The sequence below is a fragment of the Macaca fascicularis genome, chromosome 11 (genome assembly GCF_037993035.2).
Source record: "Macaca fascicularis isolate 582-1 chromosome 11, T2T-MFA8v1.1".
Taxonomy (NCBI): domain Eukaryota; kingdom Metazoa; phylum Chordata; class Mammalia; order Primates; family Cercopithecidae; genus Macaca; species Macaca fascicularis.
Window position 1 is genome coordinate 8,705,977 of NC_088385.1, and position 21,893 is coordinate 8,727,869.

Consider the following 21,893-nt stretch of genomic DNA (forward strand, 5'->3'; position numbering starts at 1 on the left):
GTGTCTTCACATGGTCGGCCTACTGTGTACGTACACTCCTGGTGTCTTTGGGTGTGTTCAAATATCCTCTTCTTTTACTTATTTCTTTAATTTTTTTTTTGAGACAAGGTCTTATTCTGTTACCCAGGCTGGAGCACAGTGGCATGATCATAGCTCACTGCAACCTCAAACTCCTAGGTTCAAGCGATCCTCCCACCTCAGCCTCCCAAGTAGCTGGGACTATAAGCACGTGCCACCACACCTGGCTAATTTTTTTTTTTCCTTTTTGAGATGGAGTTTTGCTTTTGTTGCCCAGGCTGGAGTGCAATGGCGTGATCTCTGCTCACTGCAACCTCCACCTCCCAGGTTCAAGCGATTCTCCTGCCTCAGCCTCCCAAGTAGCTGGGATTACAGGCGCCTGCTACCATGCTTGGCTAATTTTTGTATTTTTTAGTAGAGATGGAGTTCCACCATGTTGGCCAGGCTGGTCTTGAACTCCTGACCTCGTGATCCACCCAACCTCAGCCTCCCAAAGTGCTGGGATTACAGGCATGAGCCACATTACCTGCCTGAATTTCCTCACAGGACATCAGTCAGATTGAATTAAGGCTCTTAATGTCCTCATTTCAACTTAATTTCCTCTGATAAGGTTCTATCTCTAAATAGACTCCCATTCTGAACTACTGTAGGTTACGGCTTCAACATGAATTTGAGGCAACACAATTCAGCCCATAACAGGCACCTCATCCCTCAGCTGTCAGAAAATAAGAGCAGATGCTCATGCTCCCTCTGTTTTTCTGCAAAAGCATTCTCCAGTAGTCTCTGGCACATAGAAAAATGTTCACTAAACACTAATTGTATGAATGAATAAATGAGTAAATGAATGTGTGAATGGATTATATCATAAGTGTAATAGGTAGCCGGGCGCAGTGGCTCACGCCTGTAATCCCAGCACTTTGGGAGGCGGAGGCGGGTGGATCACCTGAGGTTGGGAGTTCGAGACCAGCCTGACCAACATGGAGAAACCCCGTCTCCACTAAAAATACAAAATTGGCCGGGCGTGGTGGCACATGCCTATAATCCCAGCTACTAGGAAGGCTGAGGCAGGAGAATCGCTTGAAGCTGGGAGGTGGAGGTTGCGGTGAGCCGTGATCGTGCCATTGCACTCCAGCCTGGGCAAATAAGAGTGAAACTCCGCCTAAAAAAAAAAAAAAAAAAAAAGTGTCATAGGTGACAGCCTACTAAAAAATTTTAGGGTCATTCCTTGTACAAAACTTACACAGAAATTAAAAAATCAAGTTAGCTTTCTATAATGGTGGATGCCAACAAAACACATTTCCATGGAGAATATTTCATTTATATGTAGATCTTCTTCATCTTGCAAATGGACTTCTGAGGTACATGACAGTGAACGTCATTCCAGCCCCATTCTTCTGAACGGAAATTTATTATCGCACAACGCTCATCAGGGCTATTGGGTTCACCTGAGTGCCAGAATCTGAAAGGCAGATAAAGGACAGTGGTGTTTTGAAACAGTGTTTTGGGGCTGGGCACAGTGGCTCATGCCTATAATCCCAGCACTTTGGGAGGCCGAGGCGGGTGGATCACCTGAGGTCAGGAGTTCGAGACCAGCCTGACCAATATAGAGAAACCCCATCTCTACTAAAAGTACAAAAAAATTAACTAGGCGTGGTGGCACGTGCCTGTAATCCCAGCTACTAGGGAGGCTGAGGCAAGAGAATCGCTTGAATCCGGGAGGCAGAGGTTGCGGTGAGCCGAGATAGTGCCATTGCACTCCAGCCTGGGTGACAAGAGTGAAACTCCGTCTCAAAACACAAGAAACAGTGTTTTGGAAAAAGTGAGAGACTGGGAGAGAGCTAGCATTAAACAGTGTGAAAGTCAAAGTCACGCATACCCAAACCACCTTCCCACTTCTGCTGCCACGTTTTGTAAAACCTCATGTTCAGGCAGTTTCCTCTCCACCTATGTCTCTGGTATTTCCCTTGAAAACTGTTCCCACATGACCTAGTGGCCTGTCATCTTAATCAACTCGGCATACATTGAACACCCCCCGGCAGATATCCCAGAGGATTCCTTCATTTTGGCCATCCCTATGTCCAATTGCCATAGAACTTCCAACTCACAGAGTTAAATGATTCCAAGATTTTTTTTTCCCTGGTCCCAAGTATTAATCAGGTTCTATGCACTGCTTCTGGAGTCTGAAAAACTAGGGAAATTCCCTGGATCTGCTATTTAGTCTCTGTTATTTAGTGCAAGTAATTTAATTTCCCTGATTCTCAGTTCTTCTATCTGAAAAAATGGGAACTAGAACAATGTCCCTACGTATTTGACATAATTGATATGTCAAAAGTGGTAATCTGTACTAAAGTGCTTTAAAATTTGTAAAGAAATCATAAATGGCTGGGCATGGTGGCTCACACCTATAATCTGAGCACTCTGGGAGGCCAAGGCAGGCAGATCACTTGAGGTCAGGAGTTCCAGACCAGCCTGGTCAACATGGTGAAATCCATCTCTGCCAAAATTACAAAAATTAGCCGGGCGTGGTGCCACGTGCCTGTAATCCCAGCTACTCAGGAGGCTGAGGCAGGAGAATCACTTGAACCTGGGAGGCAGAGGTTGCAGTGAACCAATCACACCACTGCACTCCAGCCTGGGTGATGGAGTGAGAGTCTTGTCTTTTTTTTTTTTTTGAGACGGAGTCTCGCTCTGTCGCCCAGGCTGGAGTGCAGTGGCGCGATCTCGGCTCACTGCAAGCTCCGCCTCCCGGGTTCACGCCATTCTCCTGCCTCAGCCTCCTGAGTAGCTGGGACTACAGGCGCCCGCCACCGCGCCCGGCTAATTTTTTGTATTTTTAGTAGAGACGGGGTTTCACCGTGGTCTCGATCTCCTGACCTTGTGATCCGCCCGCCTCGGCCTCCCAAAGTGCTGGGATTACAGGCGTGAGCCACCGCGCCCGGCCTAGAGAGTCTTGTCTTAAACAAACAAAAAAAAAAGCACAACCCTTGATGTCATGATGTCAAATAGACCTAGTTCTATACTCACGTGACATTTTTATTGTATGGTGTCTGATCAACCCATTGCCAATGTCGCCAACCCTTTGGATCTGACAGCCCCAGAAAATAAGCAGAATTTATTTTCAGATTCTGAGTGATGAAATCCTGAGGGAAGAAAACGGAAGAGTCATAGTTGATAGAGCAGAAGCACCCTCATCTCGGACAAACACCGCCATTTTAAGTTCCAGCTCCCTTTCTTGCCTCATGCATTTCAAGGAAATCACTTCCCTTCTGACCACAAGCAGACAGAAAGAGCAGACAGTAAAACACAGATAAGACAGCTCAGGCACAGAGGGAGGTGGGGGGAAAGTCTCTTGGGTAACTGCCAAGCTTCACCCTCATACAATGGGTCCCAATAAAACAGTGGGCCTTAATAAGCACATTCCTTTCCCTTCAGGTGCACTAAGATAGGGAAGCTAAAAGCAGACTCCGGGGGGCTATGCCTGCAGCTGCAGAAAGGTGTATGGGAACAGACACACAACTCTCCCTCCCAGATAAGCGCAACACTGTCTCTACTTAAAAAAAAAAAAAAAAAAAAAAATTGCGCGGTGGCGGGCGCCTGTAGTCCCAGCTCCCCGGGAGGCTGAGGCAGGAGAATGGCGTGAACCCGGGAGGCGGAGCTTGCAGTGAGCGGAGATCTCGTCACTGCACTCCAGCCTGGGCGACAGAGTGAGACTCTGCCTCAGAAAAAAAAAACAAAAAACAAAACTCTTAGTCTGTAAGAGAGTGTGCCCCTGACCTAACTCAGCCAGAGGCTCCTCTCAGGTTTATTTTCTCTAAAATAAACCTGTCTTGACCGGCAAGCCGCCTTTCATATTTCTTTCCTCTTTCTTTAATTCTTACAATAGCCTTTAGCGGGGACTCAAGTTGAACAGAGTTCTTATGGCCATAGGAAGAAAAGAAGAAAAGGAGATGACCCAGGAGTCACCACAAAGGGCCCCTGCCCAGGAGCAGAGGCCTCTGGCTGAGCAGGGCTGGATCAAAGACATCACTTGTGAGCATGATGTTTGGCGTGTACAGGAACATGCTCTAGCCGTGGCCATCATAAATCCTCATGTCACACTTGCTTTCCTATTTCTTTGCTAAGTGACGGCATTCTTCAAGGCTCTGCGTATCGTGAGGAAATTTCTCCCTCGCTCCTAATATAGTCTTCTTGTAAAGGGAGTTGAATTAGTATATCTTTAGGTTTCTCTCTGCACCCCACCCCCCTAGTTATTTATTTATTTATTTTTTGAGACAAGGTCTTACTGTCACCCAGGCTGGAGTGAAGTGGCGTGATCTCAGCTCACTGCAGCCTCAACCTTTCAGACTCAAGCAATCCTCCTACCTCGGCCTCCTGTAGCTGGGATTACAGGCATCCACCACCATGCCCCGCTAAGTTTTGTATTTTTAGTAGAGACGGGGTTTCGGCCATGTTGCCCAGGCTGGTCTCGAACTCCTGAGCTAAAGCCACCCTCCTGCCTTGGCCTCCCAAACTGCTGGGATTACAGGCTTGATCCACCACACCCAGCCAGGAAAGGGTATTTTTATTTTTATTTTTGAGACAGAGTCTCATTCTGTTGCCCACATTGAAGTGCAGTGATGCAATCTCAGCTCACTACAACCTCCACCTCCTAGGTTCAAGTTATTCTCATGCCTCAGCCCCCCGAGTGGCTGGGATTACAGGTGCCCACCACCACACCTGGCTGATCTTTGTATTTTTAGTAGAGGCAGGGTTTTGTCATGTTGGCCAGGCTTGTCTTGGCCTCATGTGATCCGCCAGGTTCGGCCTCCCAAAGTGCTGGGATTACAGGCGTGAGGCACCGAACCTAGCCCCATATCAGTTCTTGATTGTCAGTTCTTGCAATTTAATTTTTTTTCGCAAGTCCTCATAATATTTCTTCTCTGTGAGGCAATTAATTGTTTCTAAGTATTTCTATATAACTGCATGTTATATAAATGATTGATAACAATGCTGGTATCAACACTGAATGTAGTGGGACTTCTACTTTACTTTCAATAATGGTGGACTAAGTAATTTGGACCAAACTTCTTGGCAAAATCAACTACATAAGCTGGATGAAACATGAAAAACTTTAATGTCTCAAAAGGTCACAAAATAGTAAAAATTACCAGGTCAAGAAGCCAGAGAGAATGAAAAGCAAGGAAGATGTGCCTGGAAATCATGGCTCCTTTCTCTCTAGGGAAAAGTTTGCTGATCCAGAAAAGGCAGTAGAAGGGCTGAACAGCACATTCCTCCCCCGCCCGCACAACCTCAGGATGCTAAAGTTTAAAAATTTAAAAGTTTTGTGTTGTGGTGGTTTATGCCTGTAATCCCAGCACTTTGGAAGGCTAAGGTGGGAAGATTGCTGAGGCCAGAAGTTGAGACCAGCCTGGGAAATATAGTGAGACTTCATCTCTACCAAAAAATAATTAGGCCAGGCGCAGTGGCTCACACCTGTAATCCCAGCACTTTGGGAGGCCGAGGCAGGTGGATTACCTAAAGTCAGGAGTTTGAGACCATGGGGAAATCCAGTGTCTACTAAAAATACAAAAATTAGCCAGACGAGGTGGTGGGCGCCTATAATCCCAGCTACTTGGGAGGCTGTCGCAGGAGAATCGCTTGAATCCAGGAGGCGGGGGTTGCAGAGAGCCAAGATTGTACCACTGCACTCCAGCCTGGGCGACAGAGAAAGACTCCGTCTCAAAAGAAAAAATAAATAAATAAATAATAATAATAATAATAATAATAATAATAATAATAAAAACTCTGGGCTGGCCGGGCGCGGTGGCTCAAGCCTGTAATCCCAGCACTTTGGGAGGCCGAGACGGGCGGATCACGAGGTCACGAGATCGAGACCATCCTGGCTAACACGGTGAAACCCTGTCTCTACTAAAAAAATACAAAAAACTAGCCGGGCGTGGTGGCAGATGCCTGTAGTCCCAGCTACTCCGGAGGCTGAGGCAGGAGAATGGCGTGAACCCGGGAGGCGGAGCTTGCAGTGAGCTGAGATCCGGCCACTGCACTCCAGCCTGGGCAACAGAGCAAGACTCCGTCTCGAAAAAAAAAAAAAAAAACTCTGGGCTGAGCATGGTGGCTCACATCTATAATCCCACCACTTTGGGAGGCCGAGGCAGGTGGATCACTTGAGGCCAGGAGTTCGAGACCAGCCCGGACAACATGGTGAAACCCTGTCACAACTAAAAATACAAAAGTTAGCCAGGTGTAGTGGTGCATGTCTATAATCCCAACTACTCAAGTGACTGAGGCATGAGAATCACCCGAACCTGGGAAGTAGAAGCTGCAGTGAGCTGAGCTCATGCCATTGTACTCCAGCATGGGCGACAGAATGAGACTCTGTGTCCAAAAAATACAAACCCACCCCGTGCCCAAAAATAAACAACAACTTTGCACGCACACTCCAAATGCTTCAGGTCACTTTTTGTTTTCTTTTTTTGACAGAGTCTTACTCTGTCACCCAGGCTGGAGTGCAGTGGCACAATCTCGGGTCACTGCAACCTCCGCCTCCGGGGTTCAAGTGATTTTCCTGCCTCAGCCTCCTGAGTAGCTGGGATAACAAGCATGCACCATCATGCCTGGCTACTTTTTGTATTTTTAATAGAGGAGGGGGTTTCAGCATGTTGGCCAGGCTTGTCTCAGACTCGTGACCTCAGGTGATCTGCCTGCCTAGGCCTCTTAAAGTGCTGGGATTGGCCGGGCGCGGTGGCTCAAGCCTGTAATCCCAGCACTTTGGGAGGCCGAGACGGGCGGATCACGAGGTCAGGAGATCGAGACCATCCTGGCTAACACGGTGAAACCCCGTCTCTACTAAAAAATACAAAAAAAAACTAGCCGGGCGAGGTGGTGGGCGCCTGTAGTCCCAGCTACTCGGGAGGCTGAGGCAGGAGAATGGTCTAAACCCGGGAGGCGGAGCTTGCAGTGAGCTGAGATCCGGCCACTGCACCCCAGCCTGGGCGACAGAGCAAGACTCTGTCTCAAAAAAAAAAAAAAAAAAAAAAAAAAAGTGCTGGGATTACAGGCGTGAGCCATGACGTCCAGCCACAGGTCACTTTAAAATTAAGATATTTATAATAATAATAGCAGTAGTTAAAATTAGTTATTGTTTACTATATGCCAAATATTACACCATGAGTTTGCATAAGTTACTTCATTTAAATCTTACAGCTACTACTGTGAGAAAGACAGTGTTGCTCTCTCCATTTTACTAAGTCTCAGGAAACAGAGATTTAGAAAGATAAAGTTGTCAAAGGTCACACAACTAATAAATAACAGAGTTCTAACTCTAGAGCCAGTATTCTTTTTTTTTTTTTTTTTGAGGCAGAGTCTCGCTCTGTCGCCCAGGCTGGAGTGCAATGGCGCGATCTCGGCTCACTGCAAGCTCCGCCTCCCGGGTTCCCGCCATTCTCCTGCCTCAGCCTCCCGAGTAGCTGGGACTACAGGCGCCGCCACCACGCCTGGCTAATTTTTTTGTATTTTTAGTGGAGACGGGGTTTCATTGTGTTAGCCAGGATGGTCTCGATCTCCTGACCTCGTGATCCGCCCGTCTCGGCCTCCCAAAGTGCTGGGATTACAGGCTTGAGCCACCGCGCCCGGCCTAGAGCCAGTATTCTTAAGCAGTACATGTTCTGTGTTACAAGAAAGATAGAGGTCTGTAATGAAATTTTAGAAAGCCAATTTTTTTTTTTTTTTTTTTTAAGATGGAGTCTTGGTCTGTTGCCAAGGCTGAAGTGCAATAGTGTGAGCTCAGCTCAGTGCAACCTTTGCTTTCTGGGTTCAAGTGATTCTCATGCCTCAGCCTCCCGAGTAACTGGGACTACAGGTGCGTGCCACCACACCTGGCTAATTTTTGTATTTTTAGTAGAGATGGAGTTTCACCATGTTGACCAAGCTGGTCTTGAACTCCTGACCTCAAGTGATCTGCCCGCCTTGGCCTCCCAACATGCTGAGATTACAGGCGTGAGCCACCACACCCAGCCGTCATATTTTTTGTTTTGTTTTGCTTGTTTCTTTTTGAGATGGAGTCTTGCTCTCTCACCCAGGCTGGAGTGCATTGGCATGATCTCGGCTCACTACAACCTCTGCCTTCCAGATTCAAGCAATTCTCCTGCCTCAATCACCTGAGTATGTGGGACTACAGACATGAGCCACCTCGCCAGGCCTCAAATAATGTTGTACAAATAAGAAAATATATTTTGACATAGGTTTTCAGATTATTTTGAATGTACATGAACGTATATGAGACATTGTTAGTGGTTTGTGTACTTCCTTCCCTCTCCACCATATCAATTTATCTATTCATTCTTTCACTGAACATTTAAGCAGTCTATTGTCTGCTCAGACTCTGTGCTAAGTGTAGCATAGGAAGTCAAAACAAATAAAAGTTTACAACATGGCTGGGGAGACAGGATGAACAGCACTTTTGAAAACTTTGGCCGGGCGCGGTGGCTCAAGCCTGTAATCCCAGCACTTTGGGAGGCCGAGACGGGCGGATCACGAGGTCAGGAGTTCAAGACCATCCTGGCTAACACGGTGAAACCCCGTCTCTACTAAAAAAAAAATACAAAAAACTAGCCGGGCGAGGTGGCGGGCGCCTGTAGTCCCGGCTACTCGGGAGGCTGAGGCAGGAGAATGGCGTAAAAACCCGGCAGGCAGAGCTTGCAGTGAGCTGAGATCCGGCCACTGCACTCCAGCCTGGGCGACACAGCGAGACTCCGTCTCAAAAAAAAAAAAGAAAACTTTGTAGAGTTAGGCAAAAATTAGTCCAGAGCCAAGAAAGAGGTAAGGGTAAATAGGCAGTAAATCAGACCTCATATAGATTATGACCTGGCTTTGAATCATTTGGATATTGTAGAAATTTCAGGCCCTGAAATTGCCATAATGTACTGTAGGACTTGTGCCAAGGCATGTGGCAAAAGCAAATGAAAATACTCTTTGGAAGCGAACAATATCTTAGGCTTCCATTTTTTTTTTTCTGTTTTGTTTTTGAGACAGAGTTTTGCTTTTTCACCCAGGCTGGAGTGAAGTGGCATGATCTCGGCTCACTGCAACCTCTGCCTCCTGGGTTCAAGCGATTCTCCTGCCTCAGCCTCCTGAGTAGCTGGGATTACAAGCATGCGCCACCATGCCCAGCTAATTTTTGTATTTTTAGTAGAGAGGGGGTTTCACCATGTTGGCCAGGCTGGTCTTGAACTCCTGACCTCAGGTGATCCACCCACCTCAGCCTCCCAAAGTGCTAGAATTACAAGCATGAGCCACCGTGCCTGGCCTCCAATTATTTTTATAAATAATTTTTCAAGTACAACATCCACCACACAAGGATAATTTGAAACATACTATAGGCCAGACGTGATGTCTCGGGCCTATAATCCCAGCACTTTGGGAGACCAGGGCAGGCGGATCACTTCAGGCCAGGAGTTCGAGACTAGCCTGGACAACATGGTGTAACCCCATCTTTACTAAAAATACAAAAATTAGCCAGGAGTGGTGGCATGCACCTGTAATCCCAGCAGCTCAGGAGGCTGAGTCAAAGAATCACTTGAACCCAGAAGACAGAGGTGGCAGTGAGTCGAGACTGCGCCACTGCACTCCACCCTGGGGTGACAGAGAGAGACTTTGTCTCAAAAAAATAAAAGAAGAATATCTGGGCACAGTGGCTCATGCCTGTAATCCCAGCACTTTGGGAGGCCAAGGCAGGTGGATCACCTGAGGTGAGGAGTTCGAGAACAGCCTGGCCAACATGGCAAAATCTCATCTCTACTAAAAATACAAAAATTAGCTGGGCGTGGTTGCGGGCACCTGTAATCCCAGCAATTCGGGAGGCTGAGACAGGAGAATCGCTTGAACCCAGGAAGCGGAGATTGCAGTGAGCAGAGATCTCGCCACTGCACTCCAGCCTGTGCGATAGAACGAGACTCTGTCTCAAAGGAAAAAAAAAAACAAAAACTGGCTGGGCACCATGGCTCACGTCTGTAATCCCAGCACTTTGGGAGGCCAAGGCGGGTGGATCACGAGGTCAGGAGTTCGAGAACAGCTTGGCCAATATGGTGAAACCCCGTCTCTACTAAAAATACAAAAATTAGCTGGGCATGGTGGTGGTTGCCTGTAATCCCAGCTACTCGGGAGGCTGAGGCAGGAGAATCGCTTGAACCCTGGAGGTGGAGGTTGCAGTGAGCCGAGATTGAGCCACTGCACTCCAGCCTGGTGACAGAGCAAGAGTCCATCTCAAAAAAAAAACAAAAAACAAAAAAAAATCCAGCAACAACAACAAAATAAGCTTAAGCGTTGAACATTATAAAGTTTGATAGCATATTTGAAAGAGAAGCAAGATAAATTCTAGATTTGAAAAATACAATAACTGAATTTAGATGTTAATATATGGTTTTAATAGCAGGATTAGACATGGTTGAAAAAGATTAGTGAAGTGGGAGGGCCGGGCGCTGTGGCTCAAGCCTGTAATCCCAGCACTTTGGGAGGCCGAGGCGGGCGGATCATGAGGTCAGGAGATCGAGACCACCCTGGCTAACACGGTGAAACCCCATCTCTACTAAAAATACAAAAAATTAGCCGGGCGTGGTGGCAGGTGCCTGTAGTCCCAGTTACTCGGGAGGCTGAGGCAGGAGAGTTGGTTGAACCCGGGAGATGGAAGTTGTAGAGAGCCGCAATCGTGCTGCACTCCAGCCTGGGCAACAGAGCGAGACTCGGTATCAAAAAAAAAAAAGACTATCAGTTAAGAAAGGAAACAGATTAGCTGCCTGTTAGAACATACCTGCTCTTCCTTGGTGTTGATCACCACCAGATCAGCCCCCATCACAGAACAGTTATTTTGACTCTTAGTCCAAGACTGCATCACGGTAGAAATAAAGTAGCAACTAGACTGAAATGATGTCCAAGGGGTTGGGCAGCAGCTCCAATCTTCCCAAAGGAGTATAGAAGAAGAAAAAATATTAACAGAGAATTCTCCTCACATAAAGTTACAAGCTTAGCTTGCTAAGGTTTAATTAGTTTTCATCTATGGATCTCCATGGATTTTCCAAAGCTGAACTCATTTACTGCTGTATTTACTAATCTCTAGACCATTTCACTCTATATTGGGACCAGCAAACTTCCTGCAAAGGGCCAGATAGTAAATATCTTAGGATCTGGGGGCCATAAGGTCTCTGTTGCAACTACTCAACTCTGCTACTGCAGTATGAAAGCAACCACTGGCAATATGTTACCAAAAACAAACAAAAAAAAGAATATGGCAATAAAATGTCATTTACAAAAGTAGGCAGCTGTTTGAGTTTGGCCCATGCCTTAGTTTTCCAGGTTCTGCTTTAAACCCACAAAAATTATTTTAATGATAAATACTTGCCGGGCGCAGTGGCTCACACCTGTAATCCCAGCACTTTGGGAGGCCAACGCGGGCAGATCACGAGGTAAGGAGATAGAGACCATCGTGGCTAACATGGTGAAACCCCGTCTCTACTAAAAATGCAAAAAATTAGCCGGGTGTGGTGGCAGGCGCCTGTAGTCCCAGCAACTTGGGAAGCTGAGGCAGGGGAATGGCGTTAACCCGGGGGGGCGGAGCTTGCAGTGAGCGGAGAGCGCGCCACTGCTCTCCAGCCTTGGCGACAGGTTTTTGTTGTTTTTTTTTTGAGACGGTGTCTCGCTCTGTCGCCCAGGCTGGAGTGCAGTGGCCCGCTCTCCGCTCACTGCAAGTTCCGTTTCCCGGGTTCAGCCACAGCCACCCGAGTTGCTGGGACTACAGGCGCCCGCCACCACGCCCGGCTAATTTTTTTGCATTTTTTAGTAGAGACGGGGTTTCACCGTGTCAGCCAGGATGGTCTCAATCTCCTGACCTCGTGATCCGCCCACCTCGGCCACCCAAAGTGCTGGGATTACAAGCGTGAGCCACCGCGCCCGACTAAGACAAATACTTTAACTTAAGGTTCTCATCATTTATTGGTGGTCATATATGAACCATGTCTACATCTTTAGCAAAAATAACTTTGACAATGTTATATTTGCCACTAATAATTGTAGCTAAAAATATCATTTAGAGTTTAGCTTCTCATTTTAAAGAATGAGTCTAGAATAAGACAGATCTGGGTTGCAACCTCATTTTCTGTGCTGTAATTTTGGGAAAATTATGTAACCACTCTATGCCTTAAATATTTTTCTTTTCATTTGTAAATGGGAATGTTTCTTACTCAGAATATTGAGAGGCTGAGGTGACATAATACATGCAAAACACTTAAGAGCGGTAAGTGCTGACAAAGATCCGTCTCTCCTTCGAAGCACCAGTTTTTCCACTGTCAGCACAAAACAGATTATACAAATTCCCTCTGACAAACAATGTAGAGCATGTCAAAATGTTTTTCTTTATTATATTTTGGCATACATTATACCAAAATAAATATTTTAAAATTTTTTTTAGAGACAGGATCGCGCTTTGTCATCTAGGCTGGAGTGCATAATCATGGCTCCCTGCAGCCTTGACCTGGGTTCAAGCGATCCTCCCACCTCAGCCTCCCAAGTAGCTGGGACCACAGGGGTGCGCCACCTAATCTTTTTCTTATTAATTCAGCTAATTTTTTTTGTATTATTTGTAGAGACAGTGTCTTGCTTTGTTGCCCAGGCTGGTCCAGAACTCCTGGGATCAAGTGATCCCCTGGCCTCAGCTGCCCTGAAGTGCTGAAATTACAGGCATGAGCCGCTGAGCCTGGCCTCCTATGGTAGTTTTGAGGAACAAGCTCTTGTCATCTTTTTACCCCGCACAGTTTTTCCCTGTAAGTAGAGAATGATTTCATTCTTGAAATAACAGTTTGATGTCCTTTGGGTCCATGTTTTCTTCCTGGAAACGATTAAGGCCATTGAGACATTTCTGATGTAGAACTTGTATCTCTCTGGCTCTGCACACGAGGCTGTAGCAGTCCCTGATTCTGGACACAGCTAACCAGTTATCCCTCAGGAGGTGAGTAGGCCTGGACTAGGGAGCAACATTTTGGCCTCACTCTAAGCCATATTTCATGATTCGGTTTTACCATCAATAAAGCTGATAATTTTATTTTTTATTTATTGTTATCTTTTTTTAGACAGGGTCTCACTTTGTCACCCAGGCTGGAGTGCAGCAGTGTAATCGCTTATTACTGCAGCCTCAACCTCCTGAGCTCAACTGATGCTCCCACTTCAGCCTCCAAAGTAGCTAGGGCTACAGGCAGGTGTCAACATAGCTGGGTAATTTTTTTTTTTTTGAGATGGAGTTTCACTCTTGTTGCCCAGGCTGGAGTGCAATAAGACAATCTCGGCTCACCTCCACCTCCCGGGTTGAGGCCATTCTCCTGCCTCAGCCTCCCGAGTACCTGGGACTACAGACGCCTGCAACCATGCCCAGCTAATTTTTTGTATTTTTTTTTTTTTTTTTTTTTTTTGAGACGGAGTCTTGCTCTGTCGCCCAGGCTGGAATGCAGTGGCCGGATCTCAGCTCACTGCAAGCTCCGCCTCCCGGGTTCATGCCATTCTCCTGCCTCAGCCTCCCAAGTAGCTGGGACTACAGGCGCCCGCCACCTCGTCCGGCTAATTTTTTTTGTATTTTTTTAGTAGAGACGGGGTTTCACCGTGTTAGCCAGGATAGTCTCGATCTCCTGACCTCGTGATCCGCCCGTCTCGGCCTCCCAAAGTGCTGGGATTACAGGCTTGAGCCACCGCGCCCGGCCAATTTTTTGTATTTTTAGTACAGACAGGGTTTCATCGTGTTAGCCAGGATGGTCTCAATCTCCTGACCTCGTGATCCGCCTGCCTCAGCCTCCCAAAGTACTAGGATTACAGGCATGAGCCACTGCGCCTGGCCTCTTTTTTTTTTTGAGACAGAGTTTCACTCTTGCTGCCCAGGCTGGAGTACAATGGCATGATCTCAGCTCACCACAACCTCCACCTCCTGGGTTCAAGAGATTGTCCTGCCTCAGCCTCCCGAGTATCTGGAATTACAGGCATGCACCGCCACGCCCAGCTAATTTTTTTGTATTTTTAGTAGAGACAGGGTTTCTCCATGTTGGTCAGGCTAGTCTCGAACTTCCGACCTCAGGTGATCCACCCGCCTCACCCTCCCAAAGTGCTGGGATTACAGGCATGAGCCACCGCGCCTGGCCTGAGGTGTCTACTTAAGACACCAAGTAGATAGAGTGCAGTAGGAAAAACCAGGCCTCAGTTGAGAGTTTTAGTGCTGACGATAATAAACCATCAGACTAGGAATTTGATTAATAGCAAGGGAAGTCTTGTTGCTCATTGCAGAGTTGTACCTTCCATGTCCTTTCCTTCCATGACGCAGGTCAGGCTTGGATAATACTGTTGATACTCTTGTAACTTGGACAGCCGCTTGACAGTTTTGCTATACATAAAATTGTGACTTGCTGGGAAAGAGAAAGCAGAGTTAGTTCTCATTCTTTTTTTTTTTTTTTTTGGAGACAGAGTCTCGTTCTGTTGCCCAGGCTGGAGTGCAGTGGCCAGATCTCAGTTCACTGCAAGCTGTGCCTCCTGGGTTCACGCCATTCTCCTGCCTCAGCCTCCCGAGTAGCTGGGACTACAGGCGCCCGCGACCACGCCCCGCTAATTTTTTTTTTTGTAGTTTTCTTACAGACGGGGTTTCACCGTGTTAGCCAGGATAGTCTCGATTTCCTGACCTCGTGATCTGCCTGCCTCGGCCTCCCAAAGTGCTGGGATTACAGGCGTGGAGCCAATGCGCCCGGCAGTTCTCATTCTTTTAAGTGGAGCTGTGTTGTGCTATACAACCTTATGCTGTGGCCGGGCACAGTGACTCACGCCTGTAATCCCAGCACTTTGGGAGGCCAAGGTGGGAGAATCACTTGAGGTCAGGAGTTCAAGACCAGCCTGGCCAACATGGTGAAACCCCATCTCCACCAAAAATATAAAAATATAAATATATTTTTATTTATATTTAAAAATAAAAAATAAAATTAGCCAGCTGGCCAGGCGCAGTGGCTCACGCCTATAATCCCAGTGCTTTGGGAGGCTGAGGCTGGTGGATCACTTGAGGTCAGGAGCTCGAGACCAGCCTGACCAACATGGTCTACTAAAACTACAAAAATTAGCTGGAGGCCGGGCGCGGTGGCTCAAGCCTGTAATCCCAGCACTTTGGGAGGCCGAGGCGGGCGGATCACAAGGTCAGGAGATCGAAACCACAGTGAAACCCCGTCTCTACTAAAAATACAAAAAATTAGCCGGGCGCGGTGGCGGGCGCCTGTAGTCCCAGCTACTCAGGAGGCTGAGGCAGGAGAATGGCGTGAACCCGGGAGGCGGAGCTTGCAGTGAGCCGAGATCGCGTCACTGCACTCCAGCCTGGGCAACAGCGTGAGACTCCGTCTCAAAAAAAAAAAAAAAAAAAAAAAAAAAAAATTAGCTGGATATGGTGGCGGGCACCTGTAATCTGAGTTACTTGGGAGGCTGAAGCAGGAGAATTGCTTGAACCCAGGAGGCGGAAGTTGCAGAGAGCCGAGATCGTACCATTGCCCTCCAGCCTGGTTAACAGAGCAAGACTCTATCTTGAAAAAAACCACTAGCCAGGCGTGGTGGCAGGCGCCTGTAATCCCTGCTGTTCAAGAGGCTGAGGCAGGAGAATCACTTGAACTCGGAAGGCACAGGTTTCAGTGAGCCAAGATCTTGCCATTGCACTCCAGCTTGGGCAACAAGAGTGAAACTCCATCTCAAAAAAACAAAACAAAACAAAAAAATAACCTTCTGGCCGGACATAGTGGTTCACACCTGTAATCCCAGTACTTTGGGAGACCAAGGCAGGCAGATCACCTGAGGTCAGGAGTTCAAGACCAGCCTGGTCAGCATGGTGAAACCCTGTCTCTACTAAAAATACAAAAATTGGTTGGGCATGGTGGCACATGCCTGTAATCCCAGCTACAGGAGTCTGAGGCAGGAGAATCACTTGAACCTGGGAGGTGGAGGTTGCAGTGAGCAGAGGCTGTGCCATTGCACTCCAGCCTGGGCAACAGAGCGAGGCTTTGTCTCAAAAAAAAAAAAAAAAAAAAAAGACCAGGTGCGGTGGCTCACCCTTGTAATCTCAGCAATTTCAGAGGCCAAGACGGGCAGATCACGAGGTCAGCAGTTCGAGACCAGCCTGACTGACATGGTGAAACCCTGTCTCTACTAAAAATACAAAAATTAGCCAGGCATGGTGGTGCATGCCTGTAATCCCAGCTACTCAGGAGGCTGAGGCAGGAGAATTGCTTGAACCTGGGAGGCGAAGGTTGCAGTGAGTCAAGATCACGCCTCTGCATTCCAGCCTAGCAACAGAACGAGACTCCATCTCAAAAATAGTAATAACAGGCCAGGCATGGTGGCTCATGCCTGCAATCCCAGTACTTTGGGAGACTGAGGCGGGCGGATCATGAGGTCAGGAGATCGAGACTATCCTGGTTAACATGGTGAAACCCCATCTCTACTAAAAATACAAAAAATTAGCCAGGCGTGGTGGCAGGCACCTGTGGTCCCAGCTACTTGGGAGGCTGAGGCAGGAGAATAGCACGAACCCGGGAGGCAGAGCTTGCAGTGAGCCAAGATTGAGCCAGTGCACTCCAGCCTGGGTGACAGAGCGAGACTCTGTCTCAAAAAAAAAAAAAATAATAATAATAAATAATGGGCCAGGAGTGGTGGCTCACACTTGTAATCCCAGCACTTTGGGAGGCCGAGGCAGTCGGATCACAAAGTCAGGGGATCGAGACCATCCTGGCTAACATGGTGAAACCCCGTCTCTACTAAAAATACAAAAAAGTAGCTGGGTGTGGTGGCAGGTGCCTGTAGTCCCAGCTACTCGGGAGGCTGAGGCGAGAGAATGGCATGAACCTGGGAGGCTGAGCTTGTAGTGAGCTGAGATTGAGCCACTGTACTCTAGCCTGGGTGACAGAGCGAGACTCCATCTCAAAAAATAAAAAAAAAAAAAAATAATAATAATAAAATAGCCTTATACTCTTACAAAGTCTGCAATGCCTCTCTCATCCCATTTCAAGCCATACTGCTCTTTTCTCATGCTTCTTTCTCTGCAGGCCCAGTAAAAAATACGTCCTCAACCCTTTCATATATCAATTTATCTTGTTTGTTTATAAGTTTGCATGTGTATATATCTTGGTCTTCCCCTACTATAACATACAGTCTAGTGAAGGAATTTCATTGTATTGACGCTATATACCCAGCACCTAGAAAAGTGGCCTGCTCACGGGAGGTGTTCGGTAAGCATTTGTTGATACTAGGTAACAGCATCTAATTCTATTAATCTTGAAATACCACAGGCTTTTTGGTTTTTCTAAAGTTTTCTGATGGCTGTAACTGTAAGTAAACCATTTGGGTCAAATTAAATATAAGGTAAAACCTAACCTTTTGGAGACATTTAGACATCTTCACTAAAAATGGTCTCTTTTGTTCACTGGCATGCACATAGAGCAAGATCTGACTTTTCACTTATCCTCACTTAATTCTTTATTCATGTATTTCATCATTCTGATTTTGAGACTAAACCTAGTCAAACTCTTCTGTTTTCTCTTAATTTATGTCTGTAAGTTCTTGCATGTCTTCTTTCCTCTCAAATAATTAAATAACCATCTTGTATTAGTCCGTTTTCGCATTGCTATAAAGGAATACCTGAGACTTGGTAATTTATAAAGAAAAGACATTTTACTGGCTCACAGTTCTGCAGATTGTACAGTAAGCATGGTGCCAGCATCTGCTCACCTTCTGGTGAGGCCTCAGGAAGCTTTCAGTCATAGTGGAAGGCAAAGCGGGACCCGGCATATCACATGGCAAGAGAGGGTGCAAGAGAGAGTGAGGGAGAGGTGCAGATCTCACCCAAACTCAGAGCAAGAACTCACTCATTCCTTCGAGGAGGGCACCAAGCCATTCATGACGGTTTCACCTGCATCACTCAAAACCTCCTGCCAGGCCCCACCTCCAACATCGGGGATTTCAAATTTCAAGGGATAGTTGTCCCTTCCAAATTTCAAATTTTCAACATGAGACTTGGAAGGGACAACTATCCCCACCATATCACATCTTTAAGCCCTTTTGTCTCTTGCCCTTTGTTATAAAAAGCAAAGCAAAGTTTAACCTTAGTAATAATTCTGCTTCTTAGGGTTACATTGAAAACTGTGAGATGTATTTACAACTAGAAAGAAACTGAAGACTGTATCATCAACACATTTTTACTTGACATAGGAAGTCATCGTATTCAGTAACTTCCTCACAGATGTTTCATTTCTGTTTCTAATCATTCTATTAGATAATAGAGCACATGTTGATACCCAAATAGTAAACGAGAGAGTTAGGAAATTTCTCAGGTGTCACAAAAATATAAAACTTGGCAAAGGGAGTAGCAGTTAAATAATAGTTTACTTTGTTTATTCTTCCATTGTATCACTGTATAAACTTTTTTTTTTTCTTTTGAGACAGGGTCTCTCTGTCACCCAGGTTGGAGTACAGTGATAAGACTGTGGCTCACTGCAGCCTCAACTTCCTGGGCTCAAGCGATCCTCCTGCCTCAACCTCCTGAGTAGCTGGGACCACAGGCACGTGCCACCAAGCCAAGTTATATTTTTAATTTTTTATAGAGACAGGGTCTCACTCTGTTGCCCAGGCTGGTCTTGAACTCCTGTCCTCAAGCAATCCTCCCACCTCAGCCTCCCAAAGTGCTGGGATTACAGGTGTGAGCCACTGCCTGGCCATATGAACAGTTTTTCCTGTCATATTGGGAAGAATCTCATGTGAAGATTAAAACCCCACAGTAATACAATTACAGCATCATAGAAAGAATAATAGTTATGTTCCCAATAGAGACTTTTTTTAAAACAAAGGAGCAGATCAACTAGATGGTACCTACCATCAGTACTCCCATCAAAGTGGAGTTATTGTTATAGAATGAATTGCGTCCTCCCCAAGCTCATATGTGGAAGCCCTAAGCCCCAATTTGTTGTATTTGAAGATAGAGCCTTTGGGAGGAAATCAGGTTTGGATGAGGTGATGAGGGGGGTTCTCATGATGAGATGAGTACTCTTATAAGAAGAAACCGTGAAGAGCTGGCACTCCCTCCATCATGTGACGACACAGCAGGAGGGCATCACCTGTAAGCCAGGAAGAGGAACCTCACCAGATACAACCATCCTGGCATCCTCATGTCAGACTTCCAGCCTCCAGAACCATCAGAAAATAAATTTCTGTTTTTTTTTTTTTTTTTTTTTTTGAGAGGGAGTCTCGCTCTGTTGCCCAGGCTGGAGTGCAGTGGCACCATCTCGGCTCACTGCAAGCTCCACCTCCCGGGTTTACGCCATTCTCCTGCCTCAGCCTCCCGAGTAGCTGGGACTACAGGCGCCCGCCACCTCGCCCGGCTAGTTTTTTGTAGTTTTTAGTAGAGACAGGGTTTCACCGTGTTAGCCAGGATGGTCTCGATCTCCTGACCTCGTGATCCGCCCGCCTCGGCCTCCCAAAGTGCTGGGATTACAGGCTTGAGCCACCGTGCCCGGCCTTTTTTTTTTTTTTTTTTGAGACAGAGTTTCGCTCTTTTTGCCCAGGCTGGAGTGCAATGGCGCGATCTCGGCTCACCGCAACCTCCGCCTCCCAGGTTCAAGCGATTCTCCTGCCTCAGCCTCCCAAGTAGCTGGGATTACAGGCATGTGCCACCACCCCGGCTAATTTTGTATTTTTAGTAGAGACGGGGTTTCTCCATGTTGGTCAGGCTGGTCTTGAACTCCCGACCTCAGGTGATCCACCTGCCTCGGCCTCCCAAAGTGCTGGGATTACAAGCGTGAGCCACCGCGCCCGGCCTAAATTTCTGTTTTTTAACTCACTCAGTCTATGGGGTTTTTTGTTTCTGTTTGTTTTGTTTTGTTTTGTTTTGAGACAGAGTCTCACTCTGTCACCCAGGCTGGAGTGCAGTGGCGTGATCTCAGCTCACTGCAACCTCTGCCTCCTGGGTTCAAGTGAGTCTCTTATCTCAGCCTCCCAAGTAGCTGGGATTACAGGCGTGAGCCACTGCACCCAGCTAATTTTTTTTTTTTTTTTTTTTTTGAGACGGAGTCTCGCGCTGTGTCACCCAGGCTGGAGTGCAGTGGCGCGATCTCGGCTCACTGCAAGCTCCGCCTCCCAGGTTCACGCCATTCTCCTGCCTCAGCCTCCCAGTAGCTGGGACTACAGGCGCCCGCCACCTCACCCGGCTAGTTTTTTGTATTTTTAGTAGAGACGGGGTTTCACCATGTTAGCCAGGATGGTCTCGATCTCCTGACCTCGTGATCCACCCGCCTCGGCCTCCCAAAGTGCTGGGATTACAGGCTTGAGCCACCGCGCCTGGCCTAATTTTTGTATTTTTAGTAGAGACAGGGTTTTACTGTATGGTCCAAGCTGGTCTTGAACTCCTGACCTCAGGTGAGCTGCCTGCCTCGGCCTCCCGAAGTGCTGGGATTATAGGCGTGAGCTACCATGCCTGGCCCAGTCTATGGTGTTTTGTTATGGCAGCCCAAGCTGACCAAGACAGTTATGATCACATTTGGAAAATGCAACTAAAACCAGGCAAAGAAACCTGGAAGTATAGACAATTATCCAAAATAATTAATAATAGTAATAACTTATTTTATGAAAAACATGGCCTTCTCGGTTAGGGTTGCCATTTTATGTCTAGAAAGGGGAACCTGTTTCTTCAGGAAATCTATAGAATGTGACTGGGAAAAGGACCAAGAGATGACTGCACTCCAGCCAAGAACTTACCCACAGAACTCACAGTGAAACAGACACAGAGGAGCAAGATAGATACGACTGCCACAGACCAGACCTTCAACTGGAACCACCAGACTCCTTTCTCTGTCAGATCAGCAAGACAAATGCATAGTCATAATCTCCACTGCTGAAGACCCAGGAAGCCAGAGTCCCAAAAATCTTAGAACAACAAAATCAGGCTATGATCAAAACTAATTAAAACAGAAAAAATGTGAAAGCAAGAAGAGATTACAGAAATTACAGAGATTACAGAACAAATGACCAGTTAGTACCCTGGAACCCAAGACAAATCTGGGCAAAACTCATTCAGAGTAAACTGTACTTTCCAATTCCCTACTCACTTTACCTTTGAATCGCACAGCCTTGACCTCAAACTTCCAGGCTTAAGTGGTCCTCCTGCCTCAGTCTCTGAGTAGCTGGGACTTTAGGCATGTGCTTGCACGCCTGACCAAACTCATTTTCCTTTAAGGCCTTCTAGGCCCGAGTTGTTTTCTTTTTTTCTTTCACCTTTCCCTGATCCAAGTATCTTGGGTCCATACCTATTTCCATACTGAAATTATTATTATGTATGAAAAGCTGTCTATTTCTTCTTCCAAAGTCACCCCTATCACCTCAATGCCTGTTTCCCACTCTGTCCTGCTGTTACTACCTTCCCTAGAACTGAGAAGATGAATGCTCACCTCGGTCTTGAGGCTCTTCTTCAGGCACCATTGTGTGTGCACACCCTTTGGACTTCCTCTATCAGGAGGTGCAGAAGCTCTTGTATCACTTTCCCTAAAGATGTGACTTTAGGGGGTCTGCTTCTTTCAAACAAGCCAAGCCCTTAGATCCTTCTTCGCCTACTCTTGCAAAGGAAGAGATGTGACTTAGGAGACTTTCTGCAGTGAGCTAAAGCTTTCAATTTAAAACATACATCATGTTCAGAAATAAGGAAACACAAACAAGGAAATTGAGAAATACATCAAAAACAGTTCATGGCTGCAGGTCTAATTTGTTTTTTTAGACAGGGTCTCACTCTGCCACCCAGGCTGGAGTGCAGTGGTGCAATCTTGGCTTACTGCAACCTCTGCTTCATGGGT

The 21,893-nt window shown here is 46.8% G+C and overlaps 1 protein-coding gene across 1 annotated transcript; it reads right to left on the reverse strand.

The window, feature by feature from the left end:
* Window positions 1-1,145: 1,145 nt before the first annotated feature.
* CLEC4C (C-type lectin domain family 4 member C) lies at window positions 1,146-21,666 on the reverse strand. The gene is made up of 6 exons (XM_005570023.5): window positions 21,495-21,666; window positions 20,806-20,898; window positions 14,334-14,444; window positions 10,820-10,965; window positions 3,043-3,158; window positions 1,146-1,477 (listed from the first exon to the last, which is right to left on the reverse strand). The coding sequence occupies exons 1-6, from the start codon at window positions 21,523-21,525 to the stop codon at window positions 1,336-1,338; spliced, it is 639 nt and encodes a 212-aa protein (XP_005570080.1). The 5' UTR covers window positions 21,526-21,666; the 3' UTR covers window positions 1,146-1,335.
* Between the last annotated feature and the right edge of the window lie 227 nt (window positions 21,667-21,893).